Source organism: Oncorhynchus mykiss, chromosome Y, assembly GCF_013265735.2.
Source record: "Oncorhynchus mykiss isolate Arlee chromosome Y, USDA_OmykA_1.1, whole genome shotgun sequence".
Classification (NCBI taxonomy): Eukaryota; Metazoa; Chordata; class Actinopteri; order Salmoniformes; family Salmonidae; genus Oncorhynchus; species Oncorhynchus mykiss.
The window spans coordinates 11,374,656-11,392,862 of NC_048593.1; the positions used below are offsets into that span (position 1 = coordinate 11,374,656).

General features: G+C 43.7%; 1 protein-coding gene across 6 annotated transcripts in view; it reads right to left on the bottom strand.

Moving 5' to 3' along the window:
- Window positions 1-18,207, bottom strand: part of LOC110512753 (beta-adrenergic receptor kinase 2) — a 96,826-nt gene that overhangs the window by 23,462 nt on the left and 55,157 nt on the right. For all 6 annotated transcript variants that reach the window (XR_005040356.1, XR_005040357.1, XR_005040358.1 and 3 more), the window contains 6 exons: window positions 11,347-11,438; window positions 11,084-11,183; window positions 10,652-10,730; window positions 9,910-10,040; window positions 1,773-1,867; window positions 1,580-1,687 (listed from right to left, as the gene is read on the bottom strand). Coding sequence is in view for 3 of the 6 variants with exons in the window: in XM_036967333.1 (XP_036823228.1) it covers window positions 1,580-1,687; window positions 1,773-1,867; window positions 9,910-10,040; window positions 10,652-10,730; window positions 11,084-11,183; window positions 11,347-11,438 (605 nt within the window). In the remaining 3 variants the exon portion in view is untranslated. The remainder of the gene's footprint in view (window positions 1-1,579; window positions 1,688-1,772; window positions 1,868-9,909; window positions 10,041-10,651; window positions 10,731-11,083; window positions 11,184-11,346; window positions 11,439-18,207) is intronic.

The following is an 18,207-nucleotide window of genomic DNA, read 5'->3' on the forward strand; positions in this document are numbered from 1 at the left end:
AGAATAGAAATTGAGAGAATAGAAAGAGAATAGAAAGAGAATAGAAATTGAGAGAATAGAAAGAGAAGAGAAAGAGAATAGAAATTGAGAGAATAGAAAGAGAAGAGAAAGAGAATAGAAATTGAGAGAATAGAAAGAGAATAGAAAGAGAATAGAAATTGAGAGAATAGAAAAAGAAGAGAAAGAGAATAGAAATTGAGAGAATAGAAAGAGAAGAGAAAGAGAATGAGAGAATAGAAAGAGAAGAGAAAGAGAATAGAAATTGAGAGAATAGAAAGAGAAGAGAAAGAGAATAGAGAGAGAGAGAATAGAAAGAGAGAATAGAGAGAGAGAGAGAATAGAGAGAGAATAGAAAGAAAGAGAATAGAGAGAGAATATAGATAGAATAGAGAGAGAATAGAGAGAGGAGAGAGAAGAGAGAAGAGAGAGAGAAGAGAGAGAATAGCGAGCGAATAGAGAGAGAAGAGAGAGAGAATAGAGAGAGAATAGAGAGGAGAGAGAGAATAGAAAGAGGAGAGAAGAGAGAGAGATGAGAGAGAGAATAGAGAGAGAATAGAGAGAATAGAGAGAGAATAGAGAGGAGAGAGAATAGAAAGAGGAGAGAATAGAGAGAAGAGAGAGGAGAGCATAGAGAGTGAAGAGAGAGGAGAGAATAGAGAGAGAAGAGAGAGGAGCGAGAAGAGAGAGAAGAGAGAGAGAAGAGAGAGAGAATAGAGAGAGAATAGAGAGAATAGAGAGAGAATAGAGAGAGAGAAGAGAGAGGAGAGAGAATAGAGAATAGAAAGAGAAGAGAGAGAAGAGAGAGAGAATAGAGAATAGAAAGAGAAGAGAGAGAAGAGATAGAGAATAGAGAGAATAGAGATAGAAGAGAGAGAGAATAGAGAGAATAGAGAGAGAAGAGAGAGAATAGAGAATAGAAAGAGAAGAGAGAGAAGAGAGAGAGAAGAGAGAAGAGAGAAGAGAGAGAGAAGAGAGAGAAGAGAGAGAGGAGAGAGAAGAGAGAATAGAGAGAGAAGAGAGAGAGAATAGAGAGAAGAGAATCGAGAGAGAGAATAGAGAGAAGAGAATAGAGAGAGAGAATAGAGAGAATAGAAAGAGAAGAGAGAGAATAGAAAGAGAGAAGAGAGGGGGGAGAGAATAGAGAGAATAGAGAGAGGAGAGAGAATAGAGAGAGAAGAGAGAGAGAAGAGAGAGAGAAGAGAGAGAGAATAGAAAGAGAAGAGAGAAGAGAGAGAATAGAAAGAGAGAATAGAGGAGAGGAGAGAGAAGAGAGAGAATAGAAAGAGAGAATAGAAAGAGAGAATAGAGAGAGAATAGAGAGAATAGAGAGAGAAGAGAGAGAATAGAAAGAGAGAATAGAAAGAGAGAATAGAGAGAGAATAGAGAGAGAATAGAGAGAGAAGAGAGAGAGAAGAGAGAGAGAAGAGAGACCGTGACTGAGTAACCTGTCGTCGTCGGTGGCGATGGACAACAGAACCATGCGGTAGCAATGAAAGGATAAAAAGATTGACGAAGGAGCAGAGGTGGGGATGGAAAGGAGTGTGTGTGTGTGTGTGTGTGTGTGTGTGCGCGCTCTTACCCTCGGAGGAGTTTGAAGAGCATGCAGCCCAGTGAGAACCAGTCGGCGCTGCTGTCGTACGCCGTCCCCTTCTGAAGCACCTCCGGGGCCATGTACCCATGGGTACCACTGCAACATGCCCCAACACTTTGTGAGTATCACACACACTGCAGTAATACCACACACACACACACACAGAGGGTATGGTACTTACACACTGGCGTGAGGCTTCTTCTTGGAGAAGTCGCAGGCCAGACCCAGGTCTGAAATACGCACGTGACCATGCTCATCCAATAGGATGTTAGCAGGCTGTGGGGGGGGAGAAAGGGGGAGTGAGAGAAGACGGAGAGGGGGGGGGGGAGAGGTTGTTAACAACCAATAAGAAAGTTGACTACGCCAGGATTTTTTGAAATGACGTGCGGGAGATTTAGCTCGGAGACACCGTCAGCTCTTCCACAGCCAGAGGCAACACTTCTGTTTTAAACTTGATCAACACGGTGAAAAGGCTGACTGGAAGTGTCGCTGCATCGCTATCTCTTCCTTTACAGGAAGTATCACGCACACACCGCAAACAAACAAACTGTGCTTGGAGAAGCCATATTTCCCTAAGAAGAGTGTGTGTTATAAATGTGTGTTCATCACTAGTTATAAAGCGGTTCTGCCCGGGCTCCATACTTCAACACTGTTACTAACAGCGACCAGGCCAAGTAGAAAGGTGAAATATTGATTTGTATCTGTTAACAGTTCATCGAATGCGCTAAATGCGCTCGTTGATTTGGTACGTCGTCAAGGTCCACTCGTGACTCCTGAATACTCAATCCATGGGAAATCAGTTAGGAGAACACAACAGACAGACGGACAGACAGACACACAGACAGAGACCACAGAGAGAGAGAGACACACAGAGAGAGCGAGAGAGAGAGAGAGACACAGAGAGAGCGAGAGAGAGAGAGAGAGAGAGAGGAGAGAGAGAGAGAGAGAGATTTCGTTACCGTTTTTCAGTAATAATGAAAATACAGAAAAGATCATTAAAATTTTGGCTACATCTAAATTCAAGTCCAAATTCGAGTCTGCAATTTAAAGCACTTCAAGCCCAAGAGCTGAGCCCAGAAACGAGCCCTCTCAGTCAGCTGGTGTTGGACCTCACCAACCAAGCTGACACCAGCACTGCTTCAAAAGAAAGAATTCCAATAAGCAAAATCATGAACCAATCAAAGGAATCATATTTACAATACTGGAAAAACGAAACAAAATCCCAAAGCCGACTAAATTGCTATCTGACCCTAAACAGAGAATATGAATTGGCTGATTATCTCTACTCTGTCAGAGATACGAAGCAGAGACAGATCCTTACCAAGTACAGGCTGAGTGACCACCGATTGGCAATAGAAACCGGCAGACATAAAAAGACATGGCTACCCAAAGAGGAGCGTGTATGTGGTCACTGCATGACAGGGGAGGTAGAGACAGAGATGCACTTTCTCCTTTACTGTGATAAATATTCCTCACAAAGAGATTCATTATTCACAGAAATGACTACATATATTCCAAATTTTTACAAATTGAACCCAGAGGAAAAACTGAGAATACTCATGGGCGAAGGAGCAATGGCTCCTCTTGCAGCCAAATATGTATTTTCCTGCCATAGCCTGAGGGACACTGAATAATAACATCTGCCATAGTAAACAGTAACTTACTTATTATTACTATTATTGTGATTACTATAATTATTAATGTTTACTGTAGACTGTTACCATTTTATTGTTATTATTTTTGTATTATTATTTACTACCATTTTATATTATTATTTAGTTACAATGTATATTGTATACATTGTTGCTTTGGCAATATTGACACAATGTTTTTCATGCCAATAAAGCAGCTTGAATTTGAATTTGAATTTGAGAGAGACACACAGAGAGAGAGAGAGACACACAGAGAGAGAGACACACAGAGAGAGAGAGAGAGAGAGACACACAGAGACACACAGAGAGAGAGACACACAGAGAGAGAGACACACAGAGAGACACACAGAGAGAGACACACACAGAGAGACACACACAGAGAGACACACAGAGAGAGAGACACACAGAGAGACAGAGACACACAGAGAGAGAGAGAGACAGAGAAAGAGAGACACACATAGAGAGAGAGACACACATAGAGAGAGAGACAGAGAAAGAGAGAGACAGAGAAAGAGAGAGACAGAGAAAGAGAGAAACAGAGAAAGAGAGAGACAGAGAAAGAGAGAGAAACAGAGAAAGAGAGAGACAGAGAAAGAGAGAGACACAGAGAAAGAGAGACTGACACAGAGAGAGAGAGAGACTGACAGAAAGAGAGAGACTGACAGAGAGAGACAGTCTGCTCCAGCCCAGGTCAGAATACCAGCCTCCCAGTCTGCTCCAGCCAGGTTAACCTACCAGCCTCCCAGTCTGCTCCAGCCCAGGTCAGAATACCAGCCTCCCAGTCTGCTCCACCCAGACAATCACCCACAACTGCAATTCTAATTGATTCAAATGGGAAGTTCTTAGTCCAGGAAAGATTATTCCCTAGGACACCAGGTGTATAAGTTCTGGTGTCCTACAACTGAGAGTGCAATGCAGCTACTCAGTCAGACCAGGATTGACACCCCTGACAACATCATCATCCACACTGGCACAAACGACCTTCATGCCAAAGGTGAAAATGTATCTGGGGCAGTGAGAAGAGTGGCAGAACGGGCACAGGCTATGTTCCCAACAACCAATATAGTTGTGTCCACCCTCCTACCAAGAAAAGACTTCCCAGAAAAGTTGATCGACAAATAAATCAACAGATCACTGTGGACTGTGCCTCACTGCTCAACGTCAGAACGGCTCACCACCCCACTCTGACATGTCAACACTTATATGATAATATACATCTGATCAGGACAGTATCAGAACCTTTGCCAAGGACCTAAAAGATGCAACACTTGGCAGGGACCCACACACCCATCACCCCAGCAACAAGGTCCCACGCCCCACCTTCTGAAACAACAGTACCTCCACCATCCCGAGGAGAAAAGAGCCAGACATGGCTTATTACAGCACAGCTCTACTAGACCAGGCCCAACACAGCACAGCTCTACTAGACCAGGCCCAACACAGCACAGCTCTACTAGACCCGGCCCATCACAACACAGCTCTACTAGACCTGGCCCATCACAACAAAGCTCTACTAGACCTGGCCCATCACAACACAGCTCTACTAGACCTGGCCCATCACAACACAGCTCTACTAGACCTGGCCCATCACAACAAAGCTCTACTAGACCCGGCCCATCACAACACAGCTCTACTAGACCCGGCCCATCACAACACAGCTCTACTAGACCCGGCCCATCACAACGCAGCTCTACTAGACCCGGCCCATCACAACACAGCTCTACTAGACCTGTCCCATCACAACACAGCTCTACTAGACCCAGCCCATCACAACACAGCTCTGACCACTACTCCAGGGTCGGTCAGAACACTGCCCTTCAGGGAAGTAGACCACATGATGCAGTCCACACCATGTATCAATTAGATCGTCAGCCTACATATGCTGAGGTAACCTCTGGCAGAAGACCCCTAGAACAATCAGAGATAGGAGAGGTGCGCCAACTACTGCAACTAATATGCAGACTACTGAGCTAGACAGTCCCTTTAATTCACACACGGGCACGCACGCGCACACACACACACACAAACACACAGGGTTGCAGATTGCACATAACATAAGTACAATGCAATCTTATTCCATTCTTATTCATTTGTTTACAAATATTCCTAAATGTATTGACACCGGTATTATAATAATTATTATATGTAATGGTGTGTGTGTGTGTGTGTGTGTGTGCGTGTGTGTGTATGTATGTATGTATGTGTGTATATGTGTATGTGCATGTATGTGTATATATATATATATATATGTATATATGTGTATATGTATGTGTATATATATGTATATATATATGTATGTATGTATGTGTGTGTGTGTGTATGTATGTATGTATGTATGTGTGTATATGTATGTGTATGTATATATATATGTATATATATATGTATGTGTATGTATATATGTATGTATATGTGTATGTATGTATGTATATATATGTATATGTGTATGTATATATATGTATATATACATATTTTATTTTTTTTGTTTTTTTTCGATGTACTTTACTCAAACCAGTGAATATCACTTATTATAAATGAGATCATTAACTATCAGCTCTTGGAATATCCAGGGCCTATACTCTTCACATTTTGGTTATAAAACAACTAATCCAGAATTGATTAAAAACATCAAGGGACAGGACATCATAATCCTACTGGAAACATGGTGTCGTGGAGACATAGATACTCAGTGTCCCTCAGGCTATAGAGAAAGTTTACTACCATCAATCAAACATAAAAATGTTAAACGGGGCCGAGACTCAGGTGGAATCATCATTTGGCATAAGCAGGACTTAGCACTGAATGAAATGAAAAAAGGTACCACTCACATTTGGCTAAAACTTAACAAAGGTACAATCTATTGTGACAATGATGTATACATATGTGCAGCTTATGCTCCTCCTTCAGATTCATCATATTATGATGATCAGTTTTTTGACAATCTCCAGACAGAAATCATTACATTTCAGGCGCAGGGTAAAGTGCTTCTTTGTGGAGATTTCAATGCAAGAACAGGTTCTGAGCCTGACTACACTGATGCGGGAGGTAACCACCACATATTTGGACACCCCTCCTTGTACAGTAGCCCTATTATAAATAATAGAAACAGTCCTGACCAAATACTGAACAAAAATGGAAAAGAGTTAGTACATCTCTGTCGAGCCTTAGGCCTGTACATGCTTAATGGTAGAATCAGAGGGGACTCTTTAGGTCAGTTTACTTACTGCTCAGCTCTTGGGACAAGTGTAGTCGATTATGCCATCACTGACATTGACCCCTCCTCCATTAGTGCATTCACTGTCAGACCACAGACACCATTGTCAGATCACAGTCAGATCAACGTGTTTCTGAAGAAATTAACCGCCAATATTCATTCAAAAAAACAGCCCAATAAACTTTACAACATAAACCAATCGTTCAGATGGGCTCCAAACAGTGCAGAGGCATTCATTGAAACATTGAACTCAAATGAAATGATGAACTCTATACAGTTTTTCAATAACTCACAGTACCAAAACAATAAAGATGGTGTCAATTCAGCTACCCAAAACATCAACTGCATATTCCAAAAAGCAGCATCGAAAGCAAATTTGAGAAAACCAAAGCAATGCAACATCAGAAGCAAAAATCAAAATGTTTCTGACAAATGGTTTGATAATGAATGTAAAACAATTAGAAAACACCTAAGACAAATGTCAAACAAAAAACATAAGCAGCAAAACAACCCAGAGCTACGATATGAATACTTTGAAACTCTGAAACAGTATAAACAAACACTGAAATGCAAGAAATGGAATTATACCAACAAGACACTTGATGAAATTGAAAACGCAATTGACCAAAATCAGTTCTGGGACATGTGGAACAATTTAAGCACAACAAAGCCACAAGAATTAGCCATACAAGATGTAGGAATTTGGAAAACTTACTTTGATAATCTATACAAAAACATCCCACAAAAAGACTTAAACCAGAACCAATTAGAAATTAAAGAAAAATTGAACATCCTGGAATCAGTCATTAAAAACAACCAAAATCCATTAGATTACCCAATAACCCAACAAGAACTAAATGAAAAGCTAAAATCTATTAAATCAAAAAAGGCTTGTGGTGTAGACAACATCAGAAATGAAATGCTGAAAAACAGCACACCTGAGTTGCAAAATGCTGTGCTTAAATTGTTCAACATGGTTTTAACTTCTGGCTGCTTCCCTGATGTCTGGAACCAGGGGCTCATCTCCCCTATCCACAAAAGTGGAGACAAATCAGACCCCAATAATTACAGGGGAATTTGCGTCAACAGTAACTTGGGAAAGATTTTCTGTAGCATTTTGAATTCAAGAATTCAAACCTTTCTTCAAGAAAAAAATGTAATAAGTAAATGTCAAATTGGCTTTCTCCCTAACCATCGCACTACTGACCATATATACACCTTACACACACTAATTAATAAACACGTCCACCAAAAAAAAGAGGGCAAAATCTTTGCTTGCTTTATTGACTTTAAAAAAGCATTTGATTCGATTTGGCACGAAGGGCTATTCTACAAAATTCTACAAAGTGGGCTTGGTGGTAAGGTGTATGACTTAATAAAATGTATGTACACAGAAAATAAGTGTGCAATAAAAATCAAAAACCAAAGAACAGAATTTTTTTCACAATGTCGAGGTGTGAGACAAGGCTGCAATTTGAGTCCAAATCTTTTCAACATTTATATCAATGAATTAGCAGACATGTTGGACCAATCTCCAGCCCCAGGACTCACACTATTTGACACAGAGGTGAAATACCTGCTATATGCTGATGACTTGGTACTTCTATCACCAACCAAAGAAGGTCTTCAACAAAACATTAATATTCTGGAGCAATATTGCCATAATTGGGCCCTGGCAGTAAATTTCCAAAAAACTAAAATCATGATTTTCCAAAAAAAACCCAGATGTCAGAAACACAAATGTAAATTCACCCTGAACAACACCTTAATTGAACACACAAAAAATTACACCTACCTTGGTCTGACCATATCTGCATCGGGAAACTTTAATATGGCAGTGAAGGCACTCAAAGAAAAAGCCCGCAGAGCAATGTATGCAATAAAAATGAAATTATTCAAAATCAACATCCCAATTAGAATTTGGACTAAAATATTTGACAGTGTAATCCTACCAATAGCACTTTATGGAAGTGAGGTTTGGGGGCCACTCAATAAACTGGATTTTAAAATGTGGGACAAACATCCAATTGAAACCCTACATGCAGAATTCTGTCGGAAAATTCTACAAGTCCAGAGAAATACACCAACTAATGCATGTAGGGCAGAATTGGGCCGTTTTCCAGTAATAATGAAAATACAGAAAAGATCATTAAAATTTTGGCTACATCTAAATTCAAGTCCAAATTCGAGTCTGCAATTTAAAGCACTTCAAGCCCAAGAGCTGAGCCCAGAAACGAGCCCTCTCAGTCAGCTGGTGTTGGACCTCACCAATCAAGCTGACACCAGCACTGCTTCAAAAGAAAGAATTCCAATAAACAAAATCATGAACCAATCAAAGGAATCATACTTACAATACTGGAAAAACGAAACAAAATCCCAAAGCCGACTAAATTGCTATCTGACCCTAAACAGAGAATATGAATTGGCTGATTATCTCTACTCTGTCAGAGATACGAAGCAGAGACAGATCCTTACCAAGTACAGGCTGAGTGACCACCGATTGGCAATAGAAACCGGCAGACATAAAAAGACATGGCTACCCAAAGAGGAGCGTGTATGTGGTCACTGCATGACAGGGGAGGTAGAGACAGAGATGCACTTTCTCCTTTACTGTGATAAATATTCCTCACAAAGAGATTCATTATTCACAGAAATGACTACATATATTCCACATTTTTACAAATTGAACCCAGAGGAAAAACTAAGAATACTCATGGGCGAAGGAGCAATGGCTCCTCTTGCAGCCAAATATGTATTTTCCTGCCATAGCCTGAGGGACACTGAATAATAACATCTGCATAGTAAACAGTAACTTACTTATTATTACTATTATTGTTATTACTATAATTATTAATGTTTACTGTAGACTGTTACCATTTTATTGTATTTATTTTTTTATTATTATTTACTACCATTTTATATTATTATTTAGTTACAATGTATATTGTATACATTGTTGCTTTGGCAATATTGACACAATGTTTTTCATGCCAATAAAGCAGCTTGAATTTGAATTTGAATTTGAGAGAGACTGACACAGAGAGAGAAACTGACACAGAGAGAGAGAGAGACACACAGAGAGAGAGAGAGAGAGAGAGAGAGAGACACACAGAGAGACACAGAGAGAGAGAGACAGAGAGAGAGACACACAGAGAGAGAGAGACATACAGAGAGAGAGAGACATACAGAGAGAGAGACACACACAGAGAGAGAGACACACACAGAGAGAGAGACACACACAGAGAGAGAGAGACACACAGAGAGAGAGAGACACACAGAGAGAGAGAGAGACACAGAGAGAGAGAGAGACACACAGAGAGAGAGAGAGAGAGAGAGAGAGAGACACAGAGAGAGAGAGAGAGAGAGAGAGAGAGAGAGAGACAAAGAAGGTGTAGTATGAGGCCTCTACAGACATAATATATGATGTGATAAAGAGGTGGTATGGAGAGTCCTACCTTGAGGTCTCTGTAGACGACGAAGCGGTTGTGCATGTGTTCTAGTCCCAGGATGATCTCCGCTGCGTAGAAACGCATCTCCTTCTCACTGAACACACCGTGCTGAGACAGGTGGTAGTGCAGGTCCCCTCCTACACACACACAATACCATTCCTTCAACACATCTTTCTGAATGAGACAGTCTGCATGACCCAATAGGCACTACGACTTCATCCATGTGATCTATTAATGAACTTCCTGGTGATCTACTGTGGAGGACAAACGAGGATCCATGGAAGATTTACCCCCGAGACACACACACACACCTCCTAGCGCACGTTTAGAGCTGTATTCTAATAGGGGGCCAAGTAAAGAAGGGTGTTAACCGCTGTGTAAATAGGAGCCATTGTCGGTGCGTTTGTGCCCCCGGGCCTGGGTACCGGTCCGTGTAGGAAACCTTCAGCTCCTCCGTGTGGCACGTTTGGGTCGCAAGGAGGAGAATGATAAAAAAAAACAGGCCGGGGACCCAGACCAGCGTGCTTCCACTAGAGCGTCTGGAGCTGCGGATGTTAGCCGAGCCGGAAAGGGCAGAGAGGCCGCCAGCGACGCCCCGTTACCCGGTGCTCTTCGCGGGGCCTCCTCAGTCCATAGTGGAGGAGGGCTTGGAGGGACGGGGACCTCTACCGGGTTGACTGGGAGAACCAGTCGTGACCTTTAAACCTTTTCTCAGAACCCGGCAGCTAAAGGGGTTGGGGAACCTTACCGTTCATCAGGTCCAGGATGAAGCAGAGTTTGTCTGGTGTGTGGAAGGCGTACGTCATGCACACTATGAACGGACAGTCCTACAGCGAAAGAGAGAGGTTTGATTTGATATGTGCTTAGATAACGTCAGACGTGCAATTGCCACAATGTAGAAAATAGTAAAAAAATTAAGAAAAACCTTTGAATGAGTAGGTGTGTCCAAACTTTTGCCTGGTAAATGTGTGTGTGTGTGTGTGTGTGTGTGTGTATATATATAGACAGAATTTCGACATAAAGCTCTATGTGTCTGTGTTAAGATGGTATCAGACCGGTAGATCTGAAAATGATACTCCCCTTGCGTTGTGCATGTGAATATACACATATTGTATGCATATAGACAAGAGTCTCGACTGAAAGGTGTGTGTGTGTGTGTGTGTGTGTGTGCGGAAAGTACCCCTGTGCTGACAAGTGACAGCATAATTCTCTCGTTCAGAGCCAGAGTCTCCCCCTGCTTCATCTTGATCCTCTTCTTATCCAAACACTTCATGGCATACCTGAGACACACACACATCTTACTGGTTCTGTCCTGCTGAGGGACCATCATTCCTGTTTAATTTTTTGTCTTCTCTTGTACACCCCCCACCCCCCCGTTTGTTTCCTCCACTTCGCCACCCCTCTTTGCCCCCCCGAACTCGTTCACGTTCCTGCGTTACTCACATCTTGCCGGTGTCAGCCTTCCTGCAGCCGTACACCTCCCCAAAACCCCCCCGACCAATGATGCGGTGGACACTGAAGTCATTCATCGACAACTGGAGAGAGAGAAATAGAGAGGGGGGATGAAAAGAGAGAGTGAGAAATAGAGAGGGGGGATGAAAAGAGAGAGTGAGAAATAGAGAGGGGGGATGAAAAGAGAGTGAGAAATAGAGAGGGGGGATGAAAAGAGAGAGTGGGAAATAGAGAGGGGGGATGAAAAGAGAGAGTGGGAAATAGAGAGGGGGGATGAAAAGAGAGTGAGAAATAGAGAGGGGGATGAAAAGAGAGAGTGAGAAATAGAGGGGGATGAAAAGAGAGAGTGAGAAATAGAGAGGGGGATGAAAAGAGAGAGTGAGAAATAGAGAGGGGGGATGAAAAGAGAGAGTGAGAAATAGAGAGGGGGGATGAAAAGAGAGAGAGTGAGAAATAGAGAGGGGGGATGAAAAGAGAGAGAAATAGAGAGGGGGTGAAAAGAGAGAAATAGAGAGGGGGGTGAAAAGAGAGAAATAGAGAGGGGGTGAAAAGACAGAGAGAGTGAGAAATAGAGGGGGGTGAAGAGAGAGAGTGAGAAATAGAGAGGGGGGATGAAAAGAGAGAGAGAGTAAGAAAATAAATAGAGAGGGGGATGAAAAGAGAGAGTGAAATAGAGAGGGGGGCATGAAAAGTGAGAGAGAGAAATAGAGGGGGGATGAAGACAGAGAGAAATGGAGAGGGGGGATGAAGAGAGAGAGAGAAATAGAGAGGGGGGATGAAGAGAGAGAGAGTGAGAAATAGAGAGGGGGGGTGAAAAGAGAGAGCGAATGAGAAATAGAGAGTGGGGGGATGAAAAGAGAGAGAGTGAAAAATAGAGAGGGGGATGAAGAGAGAGAGAGAGTGAGAAATAGAGGGGGGATGAAAAGAGAGAGAGAATGAGAAATAGAGAGTGGGGGGATGAAAAGAGAGAGAGTGAAAAATAGAGAGGGGGGATGGAGAGAGAGAGAGTGAGAAATAGAGTGAGAAAAGAAATAGAGGGGGGATGAAGAGAGAGAGAGTGAGAAATAGAGAGGGGGGATGAAAAGAGAGAGAGTGAGAAATAGAGAGGGGGGATGAAGAGAGAGAGTGAGAAATAGAGAGGGGGGATGAAGAGAGAGAGAGTGAGAAATAGAGAGGGGGGTGAAGAGAGAGTGAGAAATAGAGAGGGGGGATGAAGAGAGAGTGAGAAATATAGAGGGGGGTGAAAAGAGAGTGAGAAATAGAGAGGGGGGGTGAAAAGAGAGAGAGTGAGAAATAGAGAAGGGGGGTGAAAAGAGAGAGCGAATGAGAAATAGAGAGTGGGGGGATGAAAAGAGAGAGAGTGAAAAATAGAGAGGGGGATGAAGAGAGAGAGAGAGTGAGAAATAGAGGGGGGATGAAAAGAGAGAGAGAATGAGAAATAGAGAGTGGGGGGATGAAAAGAGAGAGAGTGAAAAATAGAGAGGGGGGATGGAGAGAGAGAGAGTGAGAAATAGAGTGAGAAAAGAAATAGAGGGGGGATGAAGAGAGAGAGAGTGAGAAATAGAGAGGGGGGATGAAAAGAGAGAGAGTGAGAAATAGAGAGGGGGGATGAAGAGAGAGAGTGAGAAATAGAGAGGGGGGATGAAGAGAGAGAGAGTGAGAAATAGAGAGGGGGGTGAAGAGAGAGTGAGAAATAGAGAGGGGGGATGAAGAGAGAGTGAGAAATATAGAGGGGGGTGAAAAGAGAGTGAGAAATAGAGAGGGGGGGTGAAAAGAGAGAGAGAAATAGAGAGTGGGGGGATGAAAAGAGAGAGAAATAGAGAGGGGGGATGAAGAGAGAGAGAGTGAGAAATAGAGAGGGGAGGATGAAAAGAGAGAGAGTGAGAAATAGAGAGGGGAGGATGAAAAGAGAGAGAGTGAGAAATAGAGAGGGGGGCATGAACAGAGAGAGTGAGAAATAGAGAGGGGGGCATGAAAAGAGAGAGAGAGAAATAGAGGGGGGATGAAGAGAGAGAGAGAAATAGAGAGGGGGGATGAAGAGAGAGAGAGAAATAGAGAGGGGGTGAAAAGAGAGAGAGTGAGAAATAGAGAGTGGGGGGATGAAAAGAGAGAGAGTGAAATAGAGGGGGGATCAAAAGAGAGAGTGAAATAGAGAGGGGGGATGAAAAGAGAGAGTGAGAAATAGAGAGTGGGGGGATGAAGAGAGAGAGAGTGAGAAAATAAATAGAGGGGGGGATGAAAAGAGAGCGAGTGAGAAATAGAGAGGGGAGGATGAAAAGAGAGAAATAGAGAGGGGGGATGAAAAGATAGAGAAATAGAGAGGGGGGGAGAGAGAGAGTGAGAAATAGAGAGGGGGGATGAAGAGAGAAATAGAGAGGGGGTGAAAAGACAGAGAGAGTGAGAAATAGAGAGGGGGGATGAAAAGAGAGAGAGAGTAAGAAAATAAATAGAGAGGGGGGATGAAAAGAGAGAGTGAAATAGAGAGGGGGGCATGAAAAGTGAGAGAGAGAAATAGAGGGGGGATGAAGAGAGAGAGAAATGGAGAGGGGGGATGAAGAGAGAGAGAGTGAGAAATAGAGAGGGGGGATGAAAAGAAAGAGTGAGAAATAGAGAGGGGGGATGAAAAGAGAGAGTGAGAAATAGAGAGGGTGGATGAAAAGAGAGAGTGAGAAATAGAGAGGGGGGATGAAAAGAGAGAGAAATAGAGAGGGGGGTGAAAAGAGAGAAATAGAGAGGGGGATGAAAAGAGAAATAGAGAGGGGGTGAAAAGACAGAGAGAGTGAGAAATAGAGGGGGGTGAAGAGAGAGAGTGAGAAATAGAGAGGGGGGATGAAAAGAGAGAGAGTAAGAAAATAAATAGAGAGGGGGGATGAAAAGAGAGAGTGAAATAGAGAGGGGGGCATGAAAAGTGAGAGAGAGAAATAGAGGGGGGATGAAGAGAGAGAGAAATGGAGAGGGGGATGAAGAGAGAGAGAAATAGAGAGGGGGGATGAAGAGAGAGAGTGAGAAATAGAGAGGGGGGATGAAAAGAGAGAGAGAATGAGAAATAGAGAGTGGGGGGATGAAAAGAGAGAGAGTGAAAAATAGAGAGGGGGATGAAGAGAGCGAGAGAGTGAGAAATAGAGGGGGGATGAAAAGAGAGAGAGAATGAGAAAGAGAGTGGGGGGATGAAAAGAGAGAGAGTGAGAAATAGAGAGGGGGGATGAAGAGAGAGAGAAAGAGTGAGAAATAGAGAGTGGGGGGATGAAAAGAGAGAGAGTGAGAAATAGAGAGGGGAGGATGAAAAGAGAGAGAGTGAGAAATAGAGAGGGGAGGATGAAAAGAGAGAGAGTGAGAAATAGAGAGGGGAGGATGAAAAGAGAGAGAGTGAGAAATAGAGAGGGGGCATGAACAGAGAGAGTGAGAAATAGAGAGGGGGGCATGAAAAGAGAGAGAGAGAAATAGAGGGGGGATGAAGAGAGAGAGAGAAATAGAGAGGGGGGATGAAGAGAGAGAGAGAGAGAAATAGAGAGGGGGGTGAAAAGAGAGAGAGTGAGAAATAGAGAGTGGGGGGATGAAAAGAGAGAGTGAAATAGAGGGGGGATCAAAAGAGAGAGTGAAATAGAAAGGGGGGATGAAAAGAGAGAAATAGAGAGGGGGGGGATGAAGAGAGAGAGAGTGAGAAAATAAATAGAGGGGGGGATGAAAAGAGAGAGTGAGAAATAGAGAGGGGAGGATGAAAAGAGAGAAATAGAGAGGGGGGATGAAAAGATAGAGAAATAGAGAGGGGGGAGAGAGAGAGAGTGAGAAATAGAGAGGGGGGATGAAGAGAGAAAAAGAGAGGGGGTGAAAAGACAGAGAGTGTGAGAAATAGAGGGGGGTGAAGAGAGAGAGTGAGAAATAGAGAGGGGGGATGAAAAGAGAGAGAGAGTAAGAAAATAAATAGAGAGGGGGGATGAAAAGAGAGAGTGAAATAGAGAGGGGGGCATGAAAAGTGAGAGAGAGAAATAGAGGGGGGATGAAGAGAGAGAGAAATGGAGAGGGGGGATGAAGAGAGAGAGAAATAGAGAGGGGGGATGAAGAGAGAGAGAGTGAGAAATAGAGAGGGGGGATGAAAAGAGAGAGTGAGAAATAGAGAGGGGGGATGAAAAGAGAGAGTGAGAAATAGAGAGGGGGGATGAAAAGAGAGAGAAATAGAGAGGGGGTGAAAAGAGAGAAATAGAGAGGGGGATGAAAAGAGAAATAGAGAGGGGGTGAAAAGACAGAGAGGGTGAGAAATAGAGGGGGGTGAAGAGAGAGAGTGAGAAATAGAGAGGGGGATGAAAAGAGAGAGAGAGTAAGAAAATAAATAGAGAGGGGGGATGAAAAGAGAGAGTGAAATAGAGAGGGGGGCATGAAAAGTGAGAGAGAGAAATAGAGGGGGGATGAAGAGAGAGAGAAATGGAGAGGGGGGATGAAGAGAGAGAGAGTGAGAAATAGAGAGGGGGGATGAAAAGAGAGAGAATGAGAAAGAGAGTGGGGGGATGAAAAGAGAGAGAGTGAGAAATAGAGAGGGGGGATGAAGAGAGAGAGAAAGAGTGAGAAATAGAGAGTGGGGGGATGAAAAGAGAGAGAGTGAGAAATAGAGAGGGGAGGATGAAAAGAGAGAGAGTGAGAAATAGAGAGGGGAGGATGAAAAGAGAGAGAGTGAGAAATAGAGAGGGGAGGATGAAAAGAGAGAGAGTGAAAAATAGAGAGGGGGATGAAGAGAGCGAGAGAGTGAGAAATAGAGGGGGGATGAAAAGAGAGAGAGAATGAGAAAGAGAGTGGGGGGATGAAAAGAGAGAGAGTGAGAAATAGAGAGGGGGGATGAAGAGAGAGAAAGAGTGAGAAATAGAGAGTGGGGGGATGAAAAGAGAGAGAGTGAGAAATAGAGAGGGGAGGATGAAAGAGAGAGAGTGAGAAATAGAGAGGGGAGGATGAAAAGAGAGAGAGTGAGAAATAGAGAGGGGGGCATGAACAGAGAGAGTGAGAAATAGAGAGGGGGGCATGAAAAGAGAGAGAGAGAAATAGAGGGGGGATGAAGAGAGAGAGAGAAATAGAGAGGGGGGATGAAGAGAGAGAGAGAGAGAGAAATAGAGAGGGGGGTGAAAAGAGAGAGAGTGAGAAATAGAGAGTGGGGGGATCAAAAGAGAGAGTGAAATAGAAAGGGGGGATGAAAAGAGAGAAATAGAGAGGGGGGGGATGAAGAGAGAGAGTGAGAAAATAAATAGAGGGGGGATGAAAAGAGAGAGTGAGAAATAGAGAGGGGGGATGAAAAGATAGAGAAATAGAGAGGGGGGAGAGAGAGAGAGTGAGAAATAGAGAGGGGGGATGAAGAGAGAAATAGAGAGGGGGTGAAAAGACAGAGAGAGTGAGAAATAGAGGGGGGTGAAGAGAGAGAGTGAGAAATAGAGAGGGGGGATGAAAAGAGAGAGAGAGTAAGAAAATAAATAGAGAGGGGGGATGAAAAGAGAGAGTGAAATAGAGAGGGGGGCATGAAAAGTGAGAGAGAGAAATAGAGGGGGGATGAAGAGAGAGAGAAATGGAGAGGGGGGATGAAGAGAGAGAGAAATAGAGAGGGGGGATGAAGAGAGAGAGAGTGAGAAATAGAGAGGGGGGATGAAAAGAGAGAGTGAGAAATAGAGAGGGGGGATGAAAAGAGAGAGTGAGAAATAGAGAGGGGGGATGAAAAGAGAGAGAAATAGAGAGGGGGGTGAAAAGAGAGAAATAGAGAGGGGGATGAAAAGAGAAATAGAGAGGGGGTGAAAAGACAGAGAGAGTGAGAAATAGAGGGGGGTGAAGAGAGAGAGTGAGAAATAGAGAGGGGGGATGAAAAGAGAGAGAGAGTAAGAAAATAAATAGAGAGGGGGGATGAAAAGAGAGAGTGAAATAGAGAGGGGGGCATGAAAAGTGAGAGAGAGAAATAGAGGGGGGATGAAGAGAGAGAGAAATGGAGAGGGGGGATGAAGAGAGAGAGAGTGAGAAATAGAGAGGGGGGATGAAAAGAGAGAGAGAATGAGAAATAGAGAGTGGGGGGATGAAAAGAGAGAGAGTGAAAAATAGAGAGGGGGATGAAGAGAGAGAGAGAGTGAGAAATAGAGCGGGGGGATGAAAAGAGAGAGAGAATGAGAAATAGAGAGTGGGGGGATGAAAAGAGAGAGAGTGAAAAATAGAGAGGGGGGATGGAGAGAGAGAGAGTGAGAAATAGAGACACACACAGCTTCAAGAGGAGGACACTGTCCAGAAACTCAAAGAAGAGATGAAACAGTTCAGGGAGGAGAGCAGAGCATCCATAGCTAAATTAGAAAGCAGAATGGACAAGCTGAGTCAGACAAATGATGACCTCAGAGACCATCTGAGCACAACTAGAAAGGAGCTCGAACAAAAAGAGAGGTACATTGACACCCTCAACCGGCAGAGAGTCATTGTGTCCTCTGCATCTAGAAAACATGTCCACCAGCTTGGTACAACACAAGCAGAACCTGAGACCAGCATGGCCTCCACTACACAGCCGGATGACACTGCACCAGCCTACCAGTCTGCTCCAGCCCAGGTCAACCTACCAGCCTCTCAGTCTGCTCCAGCCCAGGTCAACCTACCAGCCTCCCAGTCTGCTCCAGCCCAGGTCAGAATACCAGCCTCCCAGTCTGCTCCAGCCCAGGTTAACCTACCAGCCTCCCAGTCTGCTCCAGCCCAGGTCAACCTACCAGCCTCCCAGTCTGCTCCAGCCCAGGTCAGAATACCAGCCTCCCAGTCTGCTCCAGCCCAGGTTAACCTACCAGCCTCCCAGTCTGCTCCAGCCCAGGTCAGAATACCAGCCTCCCAGTCTGCTCCACCCAGACAATCACCCAC